Source organism: Dasypus novemcinctus, chromosome 29 (assembly GCF_030445035.2).
Source record: "Dasypus novemcinctus isolate mDasNov1 chromosome 29, mDasNov1.1.hap2, whole genome shotgun sequence".
In the NCBI taxonomy this organism is placed as follows: Eukaryota; Metazoa; Chordata; class Mammalia; order Cingulata; family Dasypodidae; genus Dasypus; species Dasypus novemcinctus.
This window is the reverse complement of record NC_080701.1, coordinates 26,314,892-26,339,665: the sequence shown is the minus strand read 5'-3', so window position 1 is coordinate 26,339,665 and position 24,774 is coordinate 26,314,892. Positions and strand designations below refer to the sequence as shown.

At 43.4% G+C, this 24,774-nt stretch overlaps 1 protein-coding gene across 4 annotated transcripts in view; it reads right to left on the bottom strand.

Moving 5' to 3' along the window:
• AP3M2 (adaptor related protein complex 3 subunit mu 2) overlaps positions 1-24,774 on the bottom strand; it is a 126,156-nt gene that overhangs the window by 16,438 nt on the left and 84,944 nt on the right. The window contains exons 1-2 of one of the 4 annotated variants that reach the window (XM_071212677.1): positions 12,520-12,540; positions 9,929-10,278 (exon numbers count right to left, since the gene is read on the bottom strand). In XM_071212677.1, the coding sequence (XP_071068778.1) occupies positions 9,929-10,201 (273 nt within the window). In that variant the 5' untranslated portion in view covers positions 10,202-10,278; positions 12,520-12,540. Of the gene's footprint in view, positions 1-9,928; positions 10,279-11,534; positions 11,641-11,666; positions 11,736-12,519; positions 12,541-24,774 lie in introns of those variants that run through there. The other 3 variants (XM_004483189.3, XM_004483190.5, XM_058289805.2) reach the window with 3 other exon arrangements.

Sequence of the window (24,774 nt, the reverse complement as noted above, 5' to 3'; positions counted from 1 at the left end):
AGAATTATACACCATGATCAAATAGAATTTATTCCATGTATGAAAAGATAATTCAACATAAGAAAATTAATTAATGTAATACAACACATTAATAGAATGAAGGAAAAAAACACATTATCATCTCAATTGATGCAGAAAAGGCATTTGAGAAAGTCTAGCATTGTTTCTGGATAATAACTTAAAAACTACGAATAGAAGGAAACTTACTCAACATGATAAAGGGCATATATGAAAAACCCACAGCTAACATCATAAGACTGAAGCTTTCCCTCTAAGATCTGGAACAAGACAAGGATGTCCACCATCACCAAGAATTATTCAACATTCTACTGGAAGTTCGAGCTAGAGCAATTATGCAAGAGAAAATGAAATAAAAGGCATCCAAATAGGAAAGAAATAAAATTTTCCCAATTTGCAGATGACATGACCCTATATATAGAAAATACTGAAAAATCCACAACAAAGCTAATGAACTAATAAATGAATTTAGCAAAGTGGCAGGGTACAAGACCAACATGCAAAAATCAGTAATGTTTCTATACGCAGTAATGAACAATCTGAAAAGGAAATCAAGAAAAATTCCATTTACAATAAAAACTAAAAGAAGCACATATCTAGGAATAAAGTTAACCAAGGATGTAAAGAACTTATACTCAAAAACTACAACACATTGCTAAAAGAAATCAATGAAGACCTAACAAATGCAAGGACATTCTGTGTTCATAGTATTGTTAAGATGTCAAAACTACCAAAGGCAATTAACAGGGTCAAGACACTCTAAATCAAAATTCCAACAGCCTTCTTTGTAGAAATGGAAAAGTTAATCATCAAATTTACATGGAAGGATAAGGGGACCCAAATAGCAAAAAGCATCTCGAAAAAGAATGAAGTTAGAGGACTCTCACTTTCCTATTTTAAAGCTACAATAATCAAAACAGCTTGGTTCTGGCTCAAGTACAGGTATACAGCCAGGGAAATCAAACTGGGAATTCAGAAATCTTCACATCTATAGCCAAATGATTTTTTGACTAGGGTGCCAGGTTCACCTAAATGGGAAAGAATAGTATCCTCAACAAATGGTGCTGGGAAAACTGTATATCCATATGGAAAAGAATGAAAGTGAATGTCCATCTCACACCATATAAAAAATTCAAACTGTATCAAATTAATAAACATAAGAATTAAAATTATAAAATTCCTAGAAGAACGCATAGGGAAGCATCTTCAGCAACCTGTGCTAGGCAATGGGATTCTTAGACTTTACACCAAACGCAAAAGCAACAGAAAACTGATAAATGGAACTTCATCAAAATTAAATGACAACTGGACATGGCTCAACACCTGCTTCCCACATGGGAGGTCCCAGGTTCAGTCCCCAGTGTCTCTTAAAAACAATCAACAAGCAAACCAACCAACCAACCAAGTCAGGGGAGCTGATGTCTCAGTGGTTGAGCGCCAGCTTCTCACATATAAGGTGGCGGGTTAATTCCCCTATATTCAATTTTTTTAAAAAAAAGACTTTATCATCAGAGGGAAAACATAACCTACAGAATGGGAGAAAATATCTGGAAACCATATATATGAGAAGAGCTTACTATCCAGAATATATAAAGAATTCGTACGCTACAACTCAATAACAAAAAGATAAACAACCCAATTTAAAAATCAGCAAAATTCTTGAATAGACATTTCTCCAAAGATATGCAAATGGCCAATAAGTACATCAAAAGATACTCAACATCATTGGGCATCAAGGAAATAGAAATCAAAACCACAATGAGATACCATTTCATACCCACTAGAATGGTTACTATAAAAATGCAACAACAACTAGAAAATAAGTGTTGGAGAGGACGTGAAGAAATAAGAACACTCATTCATTGTTGGTGAGAATGTAAAATGGTGCAGCTGCTGTGGAAGATACTTCCCACCGAAAGTTAAGGACAGAATTACCATATGACTTGGTAATCCTACTACTAGATATATACCCCAAAGAATTGAAACCAGGACTCAAACAGGTATTTACATGGCAATGTTGTTTCATTTTTTTTAAAGATTTATTTTATTTATTTCTCCCCCCACTCTACCCTGTTCCCCCCCCCCCCCCCCCCCCCGTTGTCTGCTCTCTGTGTCCATTCACTGTGTGTTCTTCTGTGTCTGCTTGTATTCTCATTAGGCGGCTCCGGGAACCGATCCTGGGACCTTCTGGAGTGGGAGAGAGGCAATTACTTTCTTGCACCACCTCAATTCCCTGTTCTTATTTTCTCTCCTCTGTGTCTCTTGTTGCATCATCTTGCCACGCCAGCTCTCTGCGTCGGCTGGCACTCCTGTGCGGGGCAGTTTTTCCCATGCGAGGCAGCATTCCCACGCAGGGCGGCTCTCCTGCACGGGCCCACATTCCCACATGGGCCAGCACTCCACGTGGGCCAGCTTGTCCTCACCAGGAGGGCCTGGGGATCGAACCCTGAACCTCCTATAAGGTAGACAGGAGCCCAGTTGGTTGAGCCACATCCGTTTGCCATGGTGATGTTGATAGAGCCATTTTTCACAACTGCCAAAGAATGAAAGCAACCCAAGTGCCCATCAACAGATGAAAGAGAAACAAAAGGTGGTATATGCATACAATGGATTATTTAGGCAAAAAAGTAATTAAGTTCTGACACACGGGGCAACATGGATGAACCCTGAAGACATCATGTTGAGTGACATAAGCCAGACACAAAAGGACAAATAATGTATAATTTCACTGATATGAAATAACAAGAATAAGCAAATTCATAGAGTCAGAAATTAGAATACAGATTACCAGGGTCCAGGGTGGTGGTAGAGAATGAGGAATTAATGCTTAACTGGTATATAATGTCTGTTTGGGGAGATGGGGATGCTTTTTAGTGGATGGCAGCAATGGTAGCACAATACTGTTAATATAATTAACTCAACTGAATTATATATTTGATTGTGGTTAAAAGGAGGAAATTTTGGGAAGTGGACGTGGCTCAACTGATAGAGCATCCATCTACCATATGGTGGGTCCAGAGTTCGAGCCCCAGGGCCTCCTGATCTGTGTGGTGAGCTGGCCCATGCGCAGTGCTGCCATGCGCAAGGAGTGCCATGCCATGCAGGGGCACCCCCACAGAGGGGTGACCCATGTGCAAGGAGTGCACCCCGTAAGGAGAGCCACCCTGTGTGGAAAAACCGCAGCCCACCCAGGAGTGACACTGCACACACAGAGAACTGACGCAGCAAGATGACACAACAAAAAGAGACGCAGTTTCCCAGTGCTTCTGGATAATGCAAGCGGATGCAGAAGAACACACAGCAAATGGACAGAGAGAGCAGACAATAGGGGGGAAGGGGAGAGAAATAAAAGAAATCTTTTTAAAAAAAAAAAAAAAGGAGGAAATTTTAAGTTGTATATATGTTACCAGAATAAAAAGTTTTTTAAAAAGACCGAAGGGCTGGGAAGCAGATGTGGCTCAAGTGATTGGGTTCCCATCTACCATATGGGCGGTCCAGGGTTTGATTCCCAGGGCCTCCTGGTGAAGGCAAGCTGGCCCGCACAGTGAGCTGGCCCTCGCAGAAGTGCTGGCCTGCACAGGAGTGCTGGCCCAAAGGGCTGACACAGCAAGATGATGCAAAAGAGACACAGAGGAGAGACAATAAGAGATGCAGCAGACCAGGGAGCTGAGGTGGCGCCAGAGATTGAGCACCTCTCTCCCACTCCAGAAGGTCCCAGGATCAGTTCCTGGTGCCACCTAATGAGAAGACAAGCAGACAGAGAAGAACACAGAGTGAATGCAGACACAGAGAGCAGACAATAAGGGGGGAAGGGGAAGGGAGAGAAATAAATAAATAAATCTTAGGAAAAAAAAGGACCATAAACTGTACAACACAAGTGGTGAACCCTAAAGTAAATTATAAACTATATAAACTACAGTTACTAGTACAATTATAATAATATTCTTTCATCAATTGTAACAAAGGTACCATACCAATGCAAAATGTTAATAATAGGAGTAGTAGATGGGAACACTATTTTCTGCATGATTTTTCTGAAAACTTACAACTTCTCTAATTATATATATTCACAAGCAGGAGGATCCCACGGTGCCCTGGCTGCCCCCACCCCCAGCTCCTGAATAGTTGAGCGCAGCCCCGAGCTGTGCTCCCAGTGAGGGCCCCTGGCACTTGTTCTGGAGGGAGCAGAGTAATCCTTGTGCATGTGTGCCTGGCCCAACCTGCCTGGCAGTGGCCCCAGGGACTCACTGTCACAGGGCTCGCCCTGCAGAAGTGCAGAAGGTGGCTCACTGAGTTCTTCTGCAGAATGCTGCGGGGCAGCAGGCAAGGTGTGCTGGCAGGGGCAAGGGCTTGCTGGCTGTAGGACGTAAAGTGAAATGTCCCAGACCATGAGCGAACTGTTTCCTATGGAAGAGGGGACATTCAGAGCACTGCACATACACGCGCGTGTCCAAGACAAGAGGCATATGCAGCAAGCATCAGAGCGGCACCTATACTTAGTCCGGAAGCTATTCCCCAGACTCATCATATGGGTAAGTCCTGAAGGAGAGCAAGTCGATCTGCAAAAATTGGGAAATGTTTTTCCTTTTTTACCTTCTCTCTCTCTTTTTTTATCTTCTGGCTTTCAAGCAAAGCTCTGTCATAAGATTACCTGGATAAAAGTTTAAGGAACAGATATCTTAAGAGTCTAAATTCTCATGATAAAACACTAAAATATCAAAACGATCAGGTTTTAATAGATTACAAAACATACAAAGAACCAGGAAGTGATGGCCCAGGCAAAGGAGAAGATTAATGCATTAGAAACCATCGATGAAGAGGATCGGACTTGAGACATTCTAGACAAAGACGTAAAAGAATGGTCCTAAATATGTTCAAAGTGCTAAAAGACAATATGGACAAAGAACAAAAGGAAATCAGGAAAATGATTGTTAACCCAAAGAGAATATGACTATAGAGATGGAAATTATGAAAAGGAACCAAACAGAGCTGAAGACTACAGTAACAGAAATTTAAAATTCCATAGAGAGATCTGACAGCATATTGGAGTGGCAGAAGAAAGAACCAGTGATCCTAAAGATAAAACAAATTGAAAGCATCTAGTCTACAGAGTAGAAAGAGGAAAGAATGAAGAAAAGTGAACGGGGCCTGCGGAACCAGTAGGACACCATCAAACGTACCCAAACACAAACGGGAAAGTCATGAAAGGAGAGAGAAAGGGGCAGAGAGAATATTGGAAGAAATAATGGCTGAAAACTTTCCAGAGTTAATGAAAGACATGGATATACACATCCAAGATGCTCAACAAACTCTAAGCAGATAAAACCCAAATAGACCCACATCATGCCATGTTATAATCAGACTGTTGACTACTTAAAAAGAGAGAACTCTGAAAGTTGCAAGCAAGAAAGCAACGTGTCATATACAAGAGAGCCTTCATAAGATGAAGTGACGACTTCTCATGGCAAACCATGGAGCCAGAAGGCAATGTGATGACAGATTTAAAGGGCTGATGGCACAAAATTGCTAACCAAGAATTCTGTATCCAGCAAAACTGTCTTTCAAAAATGAGAGAGGATGAAGAGGAAGACAAGGATGGTCCTGGGGACAGGCCCCCAAGCAGCCTGGAGCCTGGGGCTGAGGGATATCTGGACTGGGAGTGCCCTCCAGTCAGCATAAGATGCTTGGCTCTGGGCAATGCCTTGGTCCAGCACTTGTACCACTGCAGCCACCTCCTGCTGAAACTGGGCACATTTGGGCCCCTGCACTGCCTGAAGGCAGGGGACCTGGCAGAGGTGCTGTGGGAGGCTCAAGGGGGCCTGCAAACTCAGCAGGCGATGGGAGATCCCTGCCACCTCCACCAGGAAGCAGTGTCGTTCTCTTGGCTGGCTTCCTGACCTTCCGGGACCAGCACCCAGAGGCACCAGCCCCGCCTCTGCCTTGTGGAGCCAGTGCTCTTCACCTTCTGCAGCCAGCCTCGTGCCCGCCTCTCCCGGCACCAGCCAGGCTCAGGCGAGCCTGTGTATGTCAAGTCCCTGGAGGATGCCCTGGGGCAGAAGTTGCCCAGGAAACCCCAGCTGGGCCCCAGAGAGCAGCTCACGGTCTTCTGGTTCTAGAGTTAGGTTGAAGCCCTGGGAAGTCTCCCCATAGGGGTCTTTGTGGCGGAGACTGCCAAGGAGGTGTTACTGGGGTGGAATCTGAACTCCAGGACCAGACCATGGTGCTGGAAGGCCCTGAGGTTGGCGCCTGATGGGTGGTTGCGCACAGATGGGCTGCAGGCTCTCTGTTCATCGATGGCAACAAGGCCATGGCTGATGGCATCACCCAGCTCCGGCGCCTATCACTGGGACTTGCCTTCTAGGAGAGGGCCCTCCTGTGCTTCCTGGACCAGCTAGAGAATGAAGGTGTGCAGATGCCAGTGGCCGGCTGCCTGGCCCTGAGCAGCATCAAGGCTCACGAGGGCACTGAGCCCCTAGCATACCTGTGCCAAACGGACACGGATGCTGAGCAGGATGTGGCCTGGCACAGGGCCGCCTGCCCATTGGCGGCTGGAGGCATCACGAGATGCCCTGCCCTGCATCTTCGGCCTGGCGGCACGGCCAGCACCACCCAACATTCTAAACACCCTACCGCCACCCAGGCCCTCTGCTTCAGGACTCATCAGGCACTGGGAGGGAGGGTGAGAGCTAACGTCACCTCTCCCTCACAGATTCTGATCTGTGAAAATCTAATACAGCCTGCTGTTGCCCCAGGGGTTGGCAGAGTCAGGGCCTGCAGTCGAGTCAGCATCCGGGACTTGACCACCTTGCCTCTGTGCCCCGTGTCCCTTGGCTTACACATTTCTTTGCAAAATTTTATAGAAAATAAAAAAGCAAAATGCCTTTCCTAAAAAAAAAAAAAAAAAAAGAGAGAGAGAGAGGAATTAAGGCAGTCCCAGACAAACAAAAGCTGCACCAGTAGACTGGCCCAACAAGAAATGCTAGAGGGAGTTTTGCAGGTTGGAAGGAAAGGACACTAGGGAACTTGGCTGAAGTCAGATGAACAGTAAAGATCTCGAGTAAAAATAACCCCACATGGGTAAATATAAATACAAGGACTACTGTATTTTTGATATGTAACTCCACTTTTTACTACCTACAGGATCTAAAAGGGAAACACATAAAATGTAATGATAAATCAGTGGTTTGGGGCTCATAATGTAAAAATATGTAATTTGGAAGACGAAAGGCTAAAGGAACATCGTTTTTATATGCTAATGAAGTTATTGGGTTGGTATCAAAGCAAATGAGATTGTTACAGACTTAAGGATGTGAAACTTCAGCCCCATGGTAGCCACAAAGAAAATATCAGAGAACACGCAAACTCAGAGAGACTGGAAATGGAGTACAGATTACCAGGGGTGGGGGGGTCAAGGGAACTAGGGAGTTAATGCACAACGAGTGTAGGATACATGTTTGGAGCGAAGGGAAAGTTCTAGTGATGGATGGTGGTGGGTGTACTGCAACACTGTGAATGTGATTAATCCCACTGAACGGTATGCTTCGGAAGGGCTGGGATGGGAAGTTATGTTGTGTATATATTTGCACAATTTTTAAAAAAGAAACTAAAGAGATAATGACAATTAAATGCAATGCATGATACTGGATAGAATCTAAGAATGGAGTAGAAAAGGCTCAAAAGGACATTGGGGGAAGCGGATTTGGCCCAATGGATAGGGAGTCTGCCTACCATTTGGGAGGTCAGCAGTTCAAACCCGGGGCCTCCTTGACCCGTGTGGAGCTGGTCCATGCACAGTGCTGATGCGCGCAAGGAGTGCCCTGCCACGCAGGGGTGTCCCCCGCGTAGGGGAGCCCCACGCGCAAGGAGTGCGCCCCATAAGGAGAGCTGCCCAGCGCGAAAGAAAGTGCAGCCTGCCCAGGAATGGCGCCACACACACAGGGAACTGACACAGCAAGATGACGCAAGAAAAAGAAACACAGATTCCCAGTGCCGCTGATAAGGATAGAAGTGATCACAGAAGAACACACAGCGAATGTACAAAGACAGCAGACAACTGTGGGGGAGGGGGAGGGGAGAGAAAGAAATAATAAATCTTAAAAAAAAACAAATATTAAAAAAAGGACATTGGGTACATAAGAAAAAAAAATTGGAATAGAGAATGCAACATTAAATTTACATTGAACTGCATTCACCTGAATTAAACTGAACTTAACTATACTTGAGGTGATTACATAAATGATTTCCTTGTTTATAGGAAATGTACATGGAAGCATTACATGTTCAAGGAATATGATGTATGCCAGCTGCTTTCAAATATTCATAAAATAGATGACAGAGATAGCAGAATAATTCAGCAAAGGTGGCGAAATGTGAAAATAATCAGCAGATCTGGTTAGCTGGGAGGGTGGAGGTAAGTTGGGTTTTTCTGTATAAGGTTTGTATTGTTTTTACAACTGCCCTGTAAGTTCGAAATATTTTCAAAATAAAGAGTTAAATAGGCGGCAGACTTGGCCCAGTGGTTAGGGCGTCTGCCTACCACATGGGAGGTCCGCGGTTCAAACCCAGGGCCTCCTTGTCCCGTGTGCAGCTGGCCCATGCACAGCGCTCATGCGCGCAAAGAGTGCCCTGCAACGCAGGGGTGTCCCCCGCATAGGGGAGCCCCACGCTCAAGGGATGCGCCCCGTAAGGAGAGCCACCCAGCGCGAAAGAAAGTGCAGACTGCCCAGGAATGGGGCTACACACATGGAGAGCTGACACAACAAGGTGATACAACAAAAAGAAACACAGATTCCTGTGCCACTGACAACAACAGAAGTGGACAAAGAAGACGTAGCAAACAGACACAGAGAACAGACAACCGGGGTCGGGGAGGAAGGAGAGAGAAATAAATAATCTTTAAAAAAAAAAAGTGAAATATAATAAAATACCTCGCTAGGTTTTATAAACCAGGCATAATGTGACCTAAGCAGTTGGAAAGTATACTTGCAAGTAGGTCAAAGTGCTAGAGCAAAAATGCTTACATCTATAGTTGGAATTCTTCTGTCATATTCTAGAAAAATACTGCTGGAGAGGACACACATCAGATGAGACATTAAAATCAAGATGTATACGTTTACTTTTAACACATACCTCAAAAATGACAAGTTCTGAAGTCACAAACTTCCAAGCCAGGAACTTTACTTTGCTTCTCCAAATTCCTCTGTGGTTTCAACTAGATTAAATATCTTTTATCACACTTCCTGTCTCACACTAAGTTACATAATATTGCAGTGGTGCTATGAAGCAGCTGTCAACTTTCTGTCTAAGATTAATAAGGACTGTTAATCTTAGAATGGGGTCAAATATCATACATGGAAATCATAACAAGGCACATTTTGGATGGCTTAGGATTATAACTACTGAATCCTCTCCTTTAGAGAGTACTGTCAGAGAGTATTTGTAGGAAAAACTTATAAAATACATTTTGATTCTCTTGGGATGAAAGTTCTTCTCATCATGTGATATACGTGAAAAATGAAAGAACTCTTTCACTTGTGTTTTCACTTTTAGCAGGGTAACTGAGTCCTCATTCTCCTCTTTTTTTTTTTTCAATTCCACAATTTCTGAATTCATGTGACTAATTCCAGGCCTCACATGACACAGAAGTTAAACCAACAGGCCCTTGCTTCTCATTTATCCTTTGAGGCATGCAAATAACCGCAACCGTTATAAGTTGAGTAATTCTGCTAGGGCTAATATGGAGAGAGTTCCACTACCTGAATCCAGAGTCTGGGTAATGTAATGGGAGAGGGAGTGAGCAACGTCAAAGTTTTGCCTTTTCAATAAGTTTGGCTGAGGCTGAACACAACGGAAGTAGAACTAGAAAGACACTTGAGAGGTGGCCTATACGAATCTCCCCACCATTACGCACCTGAAACGTGTCCACGACTCGGTGAAGGAACTCGATGACAAATAGAGGTGGGACCTCCGTCTGGATAACGGCGACAAAAAAGATCTTGTGACGGTAAACACTTAAGAGATAGTGGTGAGGGGTAGGGATAACTGGAGGTACATTTTCGGCCTCAGTGGCTCTCTCCTGCGCCTCAAAAAAATAATCACAAACGGAACGGCTGACCACACTTTTCCAATGTTTCTCCAGGAAAATATCCCCAGAGGAGTTGATCAAGAAAAGGCTATGAATCATTGTGGAGTTATAATTATTAGCGAGAGAGGAAAGCCTTTTTCAGTCCGAAAGCCTCAGGCCTTTGCGAGATTTCAGCCCTAAAAACCAAAGAAGTTATGTTCAGTCCCATTCAACCAAAACGCTCACCATTTCCAGCAGTCCAAGTCTTACCCATCTTTCAAGACCAGGCTCAAGCATCCCTCCCTTGAGTTCTTAGGGTAATTTTCAGCCATCTAGTGTGACAGTCAAACATCATATGCTGCCTAGCTATCTTTACCATCGCTTGAATGATATTCGTACTACTGATCCTTTGGATTTTATTTTCTCTGCAACTGGACTGGAAGCTCCTTCAGGAAAGGACCATGCTTCCTATTTTTTGTAGCCTCACTGCACAGTGTTTCCTGTTGAAGAATATTGATGACAATGATATCATGTGCTTGGCCACAACATACATATGCAAGAAATGTCTGTCTGTGCAGTCCAATAAGGTAGCCACTAGCCACAGGGGCTACCAAGTGCTTGAAATGTGCCTGGTCTGACTTGCGATGTGCTGTAAGTGTATTATACATATCAGAGTTTGAAGGTTTTGTGTGAAAAAAAAAAGAATTAAAAATGTCTCACCAATAATTTAATGTCGACTATATGCTGGAAAAAAGTTCGGATATATTGGCTTAAAGTATGTTAAAATTAATGTCACCTGCTTTACTTTTTAAAAATGTAGCTACTAGAAGATGTAAAGTACATATGTGGTTCTCTTTTTATATATAAGTATATATTCTATATCTAGAAATTGATCTCTGGAATGCGAAGCTCTCCTTGTGGGTTTTATTCAGGCAGACCCCGTTCTCTAAGCACTTAGTGAGCACAAGACTCTGCCTTGGGTGTCTTTTTAAAAAGCCGGCTGGGGGCCACCCCAGGTCCCTAGGGCGTGGGTCGCCAGGAGGCGGCGGCTGCGCTGGACCTCAGCTGTGGCCATTCTGTGAGGTGGCTGAGAACTGGCGCAGGTGGCCAAACAGCAAAGGCCTGTTGTGCCTTCGAGCCAGGGCGAGCTTAAGCCCTCTGACCAAGGACGAGGCGGCCGGAGGGAGGGAAAGGGGAAGGTGGGCAGGAGGCGGAGGAGGAGAGGAAGATGCCCCAAACGGGCTATTTCTGCGCTGTTCCCAGCCTGGCTGCGAACAAGCCAGGGACGATGGAGGCGGTTTGGGGTAAGGGTGCGCAGGGGCGCCGAACGCAGGTTTGGACGGGCCGAGCCTCTGCAGCGCGCACACGTGTTGCCATAGCAACAGTGTCCCCTCCTCCCGCAACCCTCCCGCTGGAACGAACCACCTCCCCGAGACCCTGCCCGGACCCGCACCTCTCCCCGCCGCATCCCGCAGCTCCGAGGGCCGGGCGGCATCCCGCGACGCTCCCAGCCCTGCGCGAGCCCGCTCCGGCCCCCGCCCTGCGCGCCTCCGACCGGCCCCCGGGTCGCCAGCGCCTCACCGACCTCGCGCCCCGCAGCTCCGACAGCTGTGCGCCCAGGCCCCGCCCCGCCGGCCGCTCCCGGCCCCGCCCCGGCCCCGCCCCCGCCGCGCGCGCCGCCCGCCGCTCGCCAGCTGATTGGCCGCCAGCGACCGAGGCCTGAAGGCCGCTGATTGGGCAGCGGCGGGCCTCTCCTCCTCTCTGATTGATCGCGGCCTTGGCTCCCTCTTTTCGGGCTCGAGCCCCCCCAGTTGGACCCCGTGGCGGCCCTGGAAATCTCCGATTGGCGCAGCCCACCGTTCCGAGCCCTGATTGGCGGCCAAGGACAGTCGGGGGCCGCCCAGCTCCTCAGTCAGCCAGTCGCAAAGGACTGGGCGGTCACTGTTGTCACCTGTGTTACCGCGGAACCCCTGGTGCTGCCCGAGGACTCTAAGAAGTGTGTGTGTGTGTGTGTGTGTGTGTGTGATTTCCAGGGCACGATTATAGCACGTCATGGATAATAACAGCTCTAAGAAGTGTGTGTGTGTGTGTGTGTGTGTGTGTGTGTGATTTCCAGGGCACGATTATAGCACGTCATGGATAATAACAGCTCTAAGAAGTGTGTGTGTGTGTGTGTGTGTGTGTGTGTGTGTGTGTGTGATTTCCAGGGCACGATTATAGCACGTCATGGATAATAACAGCTCTAAGAAGTGTGTGTGTGTGTGTGTGTGATTTCCAGGGCACGATTATAGCACGTCATGGATAATAACAGCGCAGCACGGATAACTGCAGCAGTAATAACTACACTCCATTAGAGAGGTCCACTTAAAACGAATCAGTACCTTTTCACTTGTGCTGGGTGTCAGGTAAAGAACAGGCGAGGGGCTCTAGAGTCTTACCGAAAGCTCCGGATCCGGGCACAATAGTCTCTTCTACCGCCACTTGCTGGACCTTGGACAAGAAGACACTTCACCTTTCAGAATCTCACTTCCTTATCTGATCCCGAAGGGTCTGGGCCAGTCTCTCCAAATTGCCTTGGAGCTTTTTTTTTTTTTTTTTTTTTTTTTTTTTTTTTTTTTTTAATTTTTTTATTTTTTATTGACTTTGTAATAATATTACATTAAAAATATATATGTGAGGTCCCATTCAACCCCACCCCCCCACCCCCCCTCTCCCCCCCCCCAACAACACTCGTTCCCATCATCATGACACATCCATTGGATTTGGTAAGTACATCTTTGGGCACCTCTGCACCTCATATACATTGGTTCACATCATGGCCCATACTCTCCTCTATTCCATCATGTAGGCCCTGTGAGGATTTACAATGTCCGGTGATTACCTCTGAAGCACCATCCAGGGCAGCTCCATGTCCCGAAGACGCCTCCACCTCTCATCTCTTCCTGCCTTTCCCCATACCCTTTGTCCATTATGTCCACTTTTCCCAATCCAATGCCACCTCTTCTATGTGGACACTGGATTGGTTGTGTCCATTGCACCTTTATGTCAAGAGGAGGCTCAGATTCCACCTGGATGCTGGATGCAATCCTCCCATTTTCAGTTGTAATCACTCTAGGCTCCATGGTGTGGTGGTTGTCCTTCTTCACCTCCATCTTAGCTGAGTGTGGTAAGTCCAATAAATCAGATTGTAGGTGCTGGAGTCTGTTGAGGCTCAGGATCTGGCTATCACATTGTCAGTCCAGAGATTCAAATCCCCTAAATATATCTTAAACCCCAACATTAACTGCACCTCCAGCACATTGGCATGAAAGTCTTATGAAGGGAGATCCCATCTGAGTCCAGATTCATCACACATAAACACCATTTCCAAAGAGGGGCCATCTGCCCTGGTAGTTAACCCCATCGGCCATGACCATAACTCCCATGGGTCTCTTTAGCCCTCAAAGGAACCAATATCTGGGGGTTGTATCTGCTTTATCTGTCTCTCTGACTCTGCTCAGTTGTGCATGAGGGCAAACCTTCTGCCAGCCTCCAGACTCTTTTTTAGAAACTCGTAGCCATATAAACTCATTTCTCCTTTCCATTTCCCCCTTACTTTAGGTCAAACAGCATTTTAAAGTCATGGTATTTTATGTAGACATGGATATTCTGCTGATCCGCATTGAACCTTCCGTATAAGGTCATTTTCCAGTTGCATCATCAGTTGGTAGTTGATAGTGGTCCCTCGTTGCCAGGGAGGCTCATCCCCAGGTGTCATGTCCCACGCTGGGGGGAAGGCATTGCATTTACATGCTGAGTTTGGCTTCGAGACTGGCCACATTTGAGTAACATGAAGGCTGACAGAAGGAAATTCCCAGGCACAAAGTTGCTCTAGGCCTTGTTATTATTTTGGGTTTATCAGCTCACAAGCATAGTCATTAGTATCAGGGGCTCACTGTTGAACCCTCACTCCCTCCCGGTCCCCACCACTGTACCTGGGAGACTGTCGCTGCTCCCCTAGGGACCACGACAGAGCACCACTGGCCGGGAACCCAGTACCCCCCCTACTGTGGTTTTTAATTGTTGCCACTATGAGTATATCCAAACATTACCATGCACCCTGGACATATGTTCTGTACAGCTCCCTGTCAGTCATATATCATCTGTCATTGGTATCCCATACCAGTATCCCTCCATTGCCATTGTTGAAACACTCTGTGATCCAGAACTCCCCGAAATTTGAAGCCCAATATAATGTCATGGTCCCTTACTAGGGAATGGCATATAGCGATGAGTTTAAAGGATAGATAAAGAACTTGGATAAAGTTAGATAAAGAACTTAGATAAAGAATGTTGACTTGAAAAAATTCCACATCCTATTTTTTTCTTTTTCCCCCCCCCCCCCCTAATTATTCAGCTTTTCTTCACAGGAGTCCTAGACCACAGCAATGTATATATATAATATACAGCACTCCCACACATCCACCAGAAAACCTTTTCCCTTCCACAGTGATACTCTTACGCCCTATTCATATCATATTTACTTAAAGTGATGTACAGAGTCTGAGACATTAGCTTTCTAACAAGGTGACATCTGTGTTTACATTATGGTGCATACTTTAGGATACACAGTTCTTTACATTTTTAGTTATCCTATGTTTTACATTATGGTTTACATTATCAGTCTGTCATCTCCTATATGTTATGGTGTAATATTACATGTTTTATATCCATCCTTGTGTACTCTCAAGAAACTCCTCTCTTACCCCCCATTTACTTTGGTTCCACACATTTAACGTCCATTTTCCCTTCCACCTTGGTGCCCTCAGTGATAGCCAACCTCCGTTTCCTGAGGAGCCACTTCCAGAGATAGATGGAATATTGTTCAGGGCCTAACTTGCTCAGCTGCCCCAATGCCCTGGGAGCCACCCTTTCTCTCGAGGGATACAGTTCCCTCTATTGGATGGCATTAGTCCTCCCCAGGATGTGGGTCCACCCCCACTCTCACTACTTGGGTTTCTACCCCATGGTGTCACCCACTCTGGCAGAATGAGCATTTAGACATTCCCCAGGAGCCCGTCCTGCATCAGACCCTCCCCTCCGAGCATTCTAAACAGGTAACCCTCTTTATTATATTTTGATATGATTTTCTCGGCATTTTACTCTCCACCAACACCTGACCCTCTCCTGGTTCGTATGCTACCCCTCCCTCCCCCCACTTTTGGGCAACGTTACCCACCCGTCCCTCCCCAGCCACCCTCAAACCCGCAAAGCCCCAAGCAAAGGCAACCCCTTGCCCCCCTTTTATCTCTTCTTTGTGTTCATACTTACCACCATCTCGTCTTAAATTCCACCCCTGCAGACATCGGCTCATATCCTTCCTCCACCCTCCGATTTCCTGCAAGCCTATCGTTCAGTCTCTTGCTATCTAGGGCAGCTTGTTTATTTCATATCATTGAGGTCATGTAGTATTTGTCCTTCAATGTCTGGGTTGCTTCACTCAACATAAGGTTCTCAAGATTCATCCATGTTATCACATGTGTTTGTAGTGTGTTTGTTCTTACAGCCGAGTAGTATTCCATTGTGTGTATATACCACATTTTATTGATCCACTCGTCTGTTGATGGGCATTTGGGTTGATTCCAACTTTTGGCAATAGTGAACAATGCTGCTATGAACATTGGTGTACATATATTGGTTTGTGTTCTTGTTTTCAGTTCTGCTGGGTATATTCCCAGCAGTGGTATTGCTGGGCCATATGGCAAATCTATGGCTAGTTTTTTGAGAAACCGCCATACTGTTCTCCAGAATGGTTGGATCCTTCTGCATTCCCACCAGCAGTGGATGAGTGTTCCCCTTCCTTCACATCCTCTCCAGCACTTGTATTCTTCTGTTTTTTTCATAGCTGCCAATCTTATGGGTGTAAGATGGTATCTCATTGTGGTTTTGATTTGCATTTCCCTGATAGCTAGAGATTTGGAACATTTTTTCATGTGCTTTCTTGCCATTTGTATTTCTTCTTCGGAGAAGTGTCTGTTTAAGTCTTTTTCCCATTTTTTAAATGGATTGTTTATCTTTTTATTTTCAAGATGTAGGAGTTCTTTATATATGCAAGTTATAAGTTTCTTATCAGATATCTGATTGCCAAATATTTTCTCCCACTGTGTGGGCTCCCTTTTTACTTTCTTGACAAACTCCTTTGAGGTGCAGAAGGCTTTAATTTTGAGGAAGTCCCATTTATCTATTAGTTCTTTTGCTGCTCGTGCTTTTGGTGAGATATTCATAAATCCATTACCTATTACAAGGTCCTGTAGATGTTTCCCTACACTGCTTTCTAAGGTTTTTATGGTCTTGGCTTTTATATTTAGGTCTTTGATCCATCTTGAGTTGATCTTTGTATAAGGTGTGAGATGGTAATCCTCTTTCATTCTTCTACATATGGCTATCCAGTTCTCCAGACACCATTTGTTGAATAGGCCACTCTCTCCCAGTTGAGAGGGTTTGGTGGCTTTATCGAATATTATGTGGTTGTATATGTGAGGTTCTATATCAGAGCTTTCAATTCGATTCCATTGGTCTATATGTCTCTCCTTATGCCAATACCATGCTGTTTTCACCACCGTAGCTTTATAGTATGTTTTGAAGTCAGGTAGTGTGATTCCTCCAATTTCGTTTTTCTTTTTCAGTATGTCTTTGGCTATTCGGGGTCTCTTTCCTTTCCAAATAAATTTCATAGTTAGTTTTTTCTAGTTCCTTAAAGAAGGCTGCATTGATTTTTATTGGGATTGCATTGAATGTGTAGATCAATTTTGGTAGGATAGACATCTTAATAATGTTCAGTCTTCCTATCCATGAACAAGGAATAGTCTTCCATTTATTTAGGTCTTCTTTGATTTCCTTGAACAATCTTGTATAGTTCTCAGTGTATAAGTTCTTTACCTCTTTAGTTAAATTTATTCCTAAGTATTTGATTTTTTTATTTACTATTGTGAATGGTATTTGTTTCTTGATTTCCTCCTGATCTTGCTCATTATTGGTGTACAGAAATGCTACTGATTTTTGCGCATTGATCTTATAACCTGCGACTTTACTAAACTCATTTATGAGTTCTAGAATCTTCGTTGTAGATCTCTCAGGGTTTTCTATGTATAGGATCATGTCATCTGCAAATAATGAAATTTTGACTTCTTCCTTTCCAATTTGAATGCCTTTTATTTCTGGTTCTTGCCTCAGTGCTCGAGCAAGTACTTCTAAGACAATGTTAAATAGGAGCGGCGACAGTGGGCATCCTTGTCTTGTTCCTGAGTTTAGAGGGAAGGAGTCTAGGATTTCTCCATTGTAAACAATATTGGCTTTAGGTTTTTCATATATACTCTTTATCATGTTCAAAAAATTTCCTTGTATTCCAATCATTTGGAGTGTTTTTATCAAGAAAGGGTGCTGTATTTTGTCAAATGCTTTTTCTGCATCAATAGATATAATCATGTGATTTTTTTCCTTCAATCTGTTTATATGGTGTATTACGTTGATTGATTTTCTTATGTTGAACCATCCTTGCATACCTGGGATGAATCCCACTTGGTCGTGGTGTATAATTCGTTTAATGTGTTGTTGAATACGATTAGCAAGTATTTTGTTAAGTATTTTTGCGTCTAGGTTCATTAGAGAAATTGGTCTGTAATTTTCCTTTCTTGTGATGTCTTTGTTTGGCTTTGGTACTAGGGTAATGTTGGCATCATAGAAGGAGTTGGGTAATGTTCTTTCTGTTTCGATGGTTTGGAATAGTTTCAGCAGGATTGGTGTCAGTTCTTTCCGGAATGTTTTATAGAATTCACCTGTGAAGCCATCTGACCCTGGGCTCTTCTTAGTTGGGAGATTTTTAATAACTGATTCTATCTCTCTGCTTGTGATTGGTTTGTTAAGATCATCAATTTCTTCTTTTGTCAATATGGGCTGTTTATGTGTTTCTAGGAATTTGTCCATTTCCTCTAGATTGTCATTTTTGTTGGAATATAGTTTTTCAAAATATCCTCTTATGATAGTCTTTATTTCTGTGGGGTCAGTGGTGAAATCTCCTTTCTCATTTCTTATTTTGTGTATTTGCATCTTCTCTCTTTTTTTCTTTGTTAGTGTTGCTAAAGGTTTGTCAATTTTGTTAATCTTCTCAAAAAACCAGCTCTTGGTCTTGTTTATCTGTTCAAGTGCTTTCTTATTTTCTATTTCATTTAGTTCTGCTCTTATCTTTGTTATTTCCTTCCTTCTTCTTCCTGTTGGGTTACTTTGTTGTTGTTTTTCTAATTCCTTCAAATGTGCAGTTAGTTCTTCAATTTTTGCTCTTTCTTCTTTTTTGATATATGAATTTATGGCTATAAACTTCCCTCTCAGTACTGCTTTTGCTGCATCCCATAAATTTTGGTATGTTGTGTTATCATTATCATTTGTTTCAAGGTAGTCATTGATTTCTTTTGAGATTTCCTCTTTGACCCACTGTTTTTCTAAGAGTGTGTTGTTTAATTTCCAAATCGTGGTGTGAAATCTGGGCTTCTTTCCCTTGCAAATCTCCAGCTTGACTCCACTGTGGTCAGAGATAATGTTTTGTATGATTTCAATCTTTCTGAATTCGTTCAGCCTTTCTTTGTGGCCTAGCATATGATCTATCTTGGAGAATGATCCATGTGCGCTTGAGAAAAATGTATATCCTGCTGTGTTTGGGTGTAGCGATCTATATATGTCTATTAGATCGAGCTCCTCTAATATACTATTCAGATGTTTTGTGTCTTTGGTGATTCTCTTTTGAGATGTTCTGTCCAGAATTGATAGTGGTGTATTAAAATCCCCCACTATAATTGTAGATGTATCTATTCTTTCACTTAGTTTTTCCAGCGTTTGCCTGACGTATTTAGAGGCACCCTTGTTAGGGGCATAGATATTTATGATTGTTCGATCTTCTTGACAGATTTTCCCTTTGACTAAAATGTAGTATCCTTCTTTGTCTCTCACAATTGTTTCACATTTAAAGTCTATTTTGTCTGATATTAATATAGCTACTCCTGCCTTTTTTTGGTTATTGTTAGCTTGTATGATTGTTTTCCAGCCTTTCACTTTCAATCTCCATGCGTCTCTGGGTCTAAGATGTGTCTCTTGTAGACAGCATATGGATGGGTCATATTTCCTTATCCAGTGTCCCAGTCTGAATCTTTTGATAGGTGAGTTTAATCCATTGACATTCAGTGTTATTACTATCAAGGAATTATTTGTGTTAGCCATATTTTGATTGGATTTGTGTTTGTCATATTTTGTTTGTATATTTTTTTTTGTCTTTTTTGTTGTTGTTGTTGGTCTTATACTCTCCTCCAACTTTGCCTTTCCTGTTTTTTCCTTTCTTCCTGCAGAACTCCCTTTAGAATTTCTTGAAGGGGAGGTTTCTTGTTGGTATACTCTTTCAGTTTCTGTTTGTCTGCGAATATTTTGAACTCTCCATCATGTTTGAATGCTAGTTTAGCTGGATAGAGTATTCTTGGTTGGAAATTTTTTTCCTTTAGTACCTTGACTATATCATACCACTGTCTTCTTGCCTCCATGGTTTCAGAAGAGAAATCAGCACTTAATCTAATTGAGCTTCCCTTGTATGTGATGGTTTTCTTTTCTCTTGCTGCTTTTAGGATCTTCTCTTTGTCTTGAGCATTGGATAATTTGACAAGTATATGTCTTGGGGTGGGCCTGTTGGGGTTTATGACTTGTGGAGTGCGCTGTGCTTCTTGGATATGTACATCTGTCTCTTTCAGTAGATTTGGGAAGTTTTCAGTCATTATTTCCTGCAACACTCTTTCTGACCCCTTTCCCTTCTCTTCACCTTCTGGAATGCCTATAATACGTATGTTTGAGCGTTTTGCATTGTCATTCAGATCCCTAAATCCTAATTGGATTTTTTCTATCTTCTTATTGACCCCTTCTACTATCTGTTTGATTTCTGATGTACTGTCTTCCACATCACTAATTCTCTGCTCTGTCTCTTCTAGTCTGCTGATATTTGCTGCAAGTGTATTTTTGATTTCTTGAACTGTGGTGTTCATTCCCATCATATCTGTTATGTTTTTGCGTATGTCTGCAATTTCCCCTCCAAGTGATGTCTTCATGTTGTTAACCTCTTTCATTACTGCATCAAATTTGTCGGTGATAAATGTTCTGAGATCTTTCATTGCTTGTGCCAAGTTTTGCTCCCCTTCGTGATTATTGGTTTGTTGATTGGATTCAGCCATGTTTTCCTGATTATTGGTTTGGTTCGTAGATTTTTGTTGCTTTCTGGTCATCTCTTTATTTTGACGAATTTAATCAGTTCCTTAGCTTCTTTGTCTGCTCTTGGAGGTTAATTAGTTGTTATTTTTGCACAGGTGTTATATCTTCTCTTTGTCACTTTTTTCTTCTTATTCTAGTTACTTGTTGTTGGTTAAGTTCACTTTAGAGGAAAGTATTAGTGTTGGGGAAAGGCAATTGTGTAAGCAAGGGAAAAGTGTAAAGTTGTATTGGTGATGTATGTTAATAAAGCAGGAATATGAGATCTGGAAGGATGGAGGTTAGATTCATGTAGATTGTATAGAGTTATAGCTGTAGGTAGAGTACCTTTTATGAAGTTGATGACTGAATTTGGGAGGAATATGGTATGAACTACACAGCTATTGTTTTCATGAGAGAGGGAAAAAGAAAAGAAAGGTAATAGTTTCAAGAGTGGATAATAGACAGAAAACAGAACAAAGGTATTAGAAATTAAGAGTTAGACACTTTGTGGATCAAAGAACGGGAGGTGGGGGGTGGAATATAGGAGAGACAGTAGATGATAGTGGATATCAAGATGCAGGGGAAGGGGGATAGTGTAGGTAGCCTAAATCAGTTCACACAGAAATGAGGCAGTGGAGGATGGGAAAACCCAGCAAATGTGAGGTGTTCCCTGTAGCACCTATTGTATACTTGAATTAAAGTAAAAATAAGTGGAAGATGAGGGACAAGAGGGAAAGAGAAAACCGAAAAAAAAAAAAAAAAAAAAAAAAAACAAACCAAGAAGGGAATCCTCTGCAGGTAGCTGGGATCTCCGTGTATATTTCACAGACGAATCCTCTCTGTTACCTTCCCTCCAAATCGATGTCCAGACACCTCCGGACCAGCAAAAATCCCGAAACAATCCGGTCCCAAAGAGTCTCCAACGCCGCCCAGCCGATTCCCTGCAGAAGACTCTAACAGGGATGTTCACTCAGCCGCCATCTTGCCCCCTCTCTCTGCCTTGGAGCTTTAATGGCTATGATACCACTATATTTTTAGGTGTATATGGTTCAAGTCAGTTTTCCAGAAAAGCAAGGAATTGAAGCCAGAGAACAAGGTTCAACTTCAGTTAACCTAAATATTAGATTTTAAAAGAAATGGGGGGGCGGGGAAAGAGTGTTTGACCTGGTTGTTGGCACACTGTAAGTGCTAAATAAAATGGTAAGCTATGGTGCTGGTGAGGATGATGTTGATCTAGATGAAGACACTCTTGCCCTTAGTGTCCACTTTAGTAAAATGGAGAAACAGTGGCAGCTCCTCCATTCACAGAAGCATGCCTCATCGGTTTGTTGAAGGTGATCACAATTGTTCCTTGCCATACTGTTCAGGGCAGAGAATTGGCTAATTTTGAACTAAAATAAGCCCAAAAGTAAAATGGCAGAATGATGTGGCATACTATAAACTTAGGGTTTCTGGTGCCGGAGTGTCTAGATTTGAATCCTGCTCCAAAAGCTGCTCCGAGGTGTGTGACCTGGAAAAACTATCTTAATTTCGCTAAACCTCAATTTCCTATTTCACAAATAAAGACACTAGTAGTATCTCCTTCACAGAGGTGTTGGGAGGATGGAATGAATTAGATAAATGTTAGCTGTCGTTATTACCTAAGAAGCATCACAAAATACAGCTACATGGGGAATCAGTAGGCCAGGATTATGTGTACTAAGCAATGGGTTCTTTGGTGCAGAAATGCAATCAGTTTTGTGGACATAAATTTCTCAGTCATGCACTGAATTAACAGAAATGTTAATTTATGGATCAAGTCCTGTGCTGGGGATGCTGCAATGATGATCACAGGTGTTGGCCACATGGTCACAGAGTCTAGCTGAGAAGACTGATGCATGGCAAGTAATTAAAATACAGTGTGATGAACAAGGAGCACATGGTGGGGTAGTGGGGTGGAGGGGACAGACCTAGGGTCAGGGAAGCCCTCAGCTGAAACCAGAAAGAGGAGTACGATTGCTCTCAAATGAAGGAGCGGATGGACAGAGAGAAGAGCACATGGGGAAGCTCTAGAGATGAGAGCGTTGAGTAAAGCTGACCTAGAATGGGAGAAAGTACAGGGAGATGAGGTTAAGAAGGTTTCTTGTCCTTGGGGCCTGATGGAGCAGCAGCCCCACCCTTTCCAACTGCTTATTCAGTGGCCCTGCTCTTCCCAAACACTGGGGTGAAGGCTCCAACATCTCCAAGCATTGGGGTGATGGCCAGGCTCTCAGGTCCACCCTCCTCAAGCATTAGGGAGGCGTCCAGCCCCTCCACAATTCTCCAGGTATCTGAGAAACTTGGGATGACAACATTTTCTGAACAATGGTGTTGAAGGCCCACCCTTTCCAAGCTCCAGGGCACATAAGAGTGGGTCTAGACCCACTTCAGTCTAGACCTCAGCTCCATGATTCTGCCTTTGAAGTCATTTTTCCTTTCAATCTGCCCCTTTTAGTCCAGGCTGGCAGTGGTTAAATTCATACGTATTTCACCAAAAACCTTGTCAGTTTTGCATGCAGCACACGGGTTCAAACCCTCAGACAGGAGGACCTCCCACAGATCCTTCCTGGATGACTGCACCTCCAATCCTGCCTTCCACTGAAATGGCTGCTGGATCCATGTTCAGTTAATCCTCACACGGTGCATCAGTCTCCAGGGACTCATTTTCCAGAAGCTCAGAATTTTCCATACCATCAGTTTCTGCTTTCTTTGTGCCCAGGAGTTCAGTTCTCAGCTTATCCCTTTTCTCTCACATTTTACTGTAAGCTGCAAGGAGCAGCCAGGCTGCACATTACATGTGTGCAAATCCCTCAGCTAAATATCCAAGCTCATCACTTTTAAATTCTGCCTTCCATCTGACATCAGGACTCAATTTTGTCAAATGCTCTGCCACTTTAAAATAAGGGTAGTCTCTTTTCAAGTTTGCAACGATACATTTACCATTTCTGTCTAAGGCACCATTGGAAGCACCTTTAGCATCCATATTTCTACCAACGGTCTCTTGAAAGCAGTCTAGATCTTTTCTATCGAGCATCTCACAATCTTCCTGCCTCTACTCATTAGCCGTTTAAAAGCCTTAAAAAAATTTTTTTTTGTTATTTGCAATAGCAGCACCCCACTCCCAGCACCAAAATGTGTTTTAGTCCAGCGAATTTCAAGTGCTGAAAGCAAAAAAAAAAACAAACAAAACTACCCAAGTATTCTATATCTGGCAAAATTGAAGGAAGATTTAGTCACAGACAGGCAAAACCTGAGGGAGATTTTGTAGACCCAGCCCTACAAGTGATGCTAAAGAGAGTCCTGCAGGCTAAAAGGAGAGGGCAATAGACAATAGATTGAAACTGCATGAAAAAATAAAGATCTCTTCTGAGGGTAAGGACATGAGTAAATATAAATGCCAGTACTATTATATTTCTGGTTTGTAACTCCACTTTTTATTTCTTATAGATCTAAGAGGCAAATGAATAAACTGTAGTGATAAATCAGTAGGTTTGTATTTGTAATGTAAAACATGTAATAAAGGTGGGTGGACAGAGGGGTATGGGAACATAGTTTATGTATGCTATTAAAGTTAAGTTGGTATCAAAGCAAACGAAATTATTATAGATTTGAGATGTTAAATTCAAGCCCCATGGAACTACAAAGAAAATATTGGAAAATATGCAATATCATAGAGACAGAAATTAGAGTACAGGTTGTGGGGGGGAGTGGGCAGAGGGAATGGGGACTTATGCATAATGGGCGTATGGTTTCTGTATGGGAAGATAAGAAAGTTCCAGTAAAAGAAGGTAGTGAAGATACTGCAATATTGTGAAAGTGATTAATCCCACTGAATGGTATGCTTGGGAGTGGTTGAGATGGGAAAAGTATATATTGTATAGGGAAGCAGACTTGGCCCAATGGATAGGGTGTCCGCCTACCACATGGGAGGTCCAGGGTTCAAACCCCTGGCCTCCTTGACCCATGTGGAGCTGGCCCTTGCGCAGTGCTGATGCGTGCAAGGAGTGCCGTGCCACGCAGGGGTGTCCCCCGCATAGGGGAGCCCCATGCACAAGGAGTGCGCCCTGTAAGGAGAGCCACCTAGAGCGAAAGAAAAGTGCAGCCCGCCCAGGAGTGGCGCTGCACACACGGAGAGCTGACACAGCAAGATGATGCAACAAAAAAACCTACAGATTCCTGGTGCTGCTGATAAGGATAGAAGCAGTCACAGAAGAGCACACAGCGAATGGACACAGAGAGCAGACGACTGGACGGGAGGAAGGGGAGAGAAATAAATTAAAAAATAATATAATAAATCTTAAAAAAAAAGGATTGTATGTTCCCACAATCAAAAATGGAAAGAACAAACTACTAAAAAGGCAATGACAATTAAATGCAATACATGGTCCTATGTGGGATCTAGCAAGGGAGGAGAAAAGGCT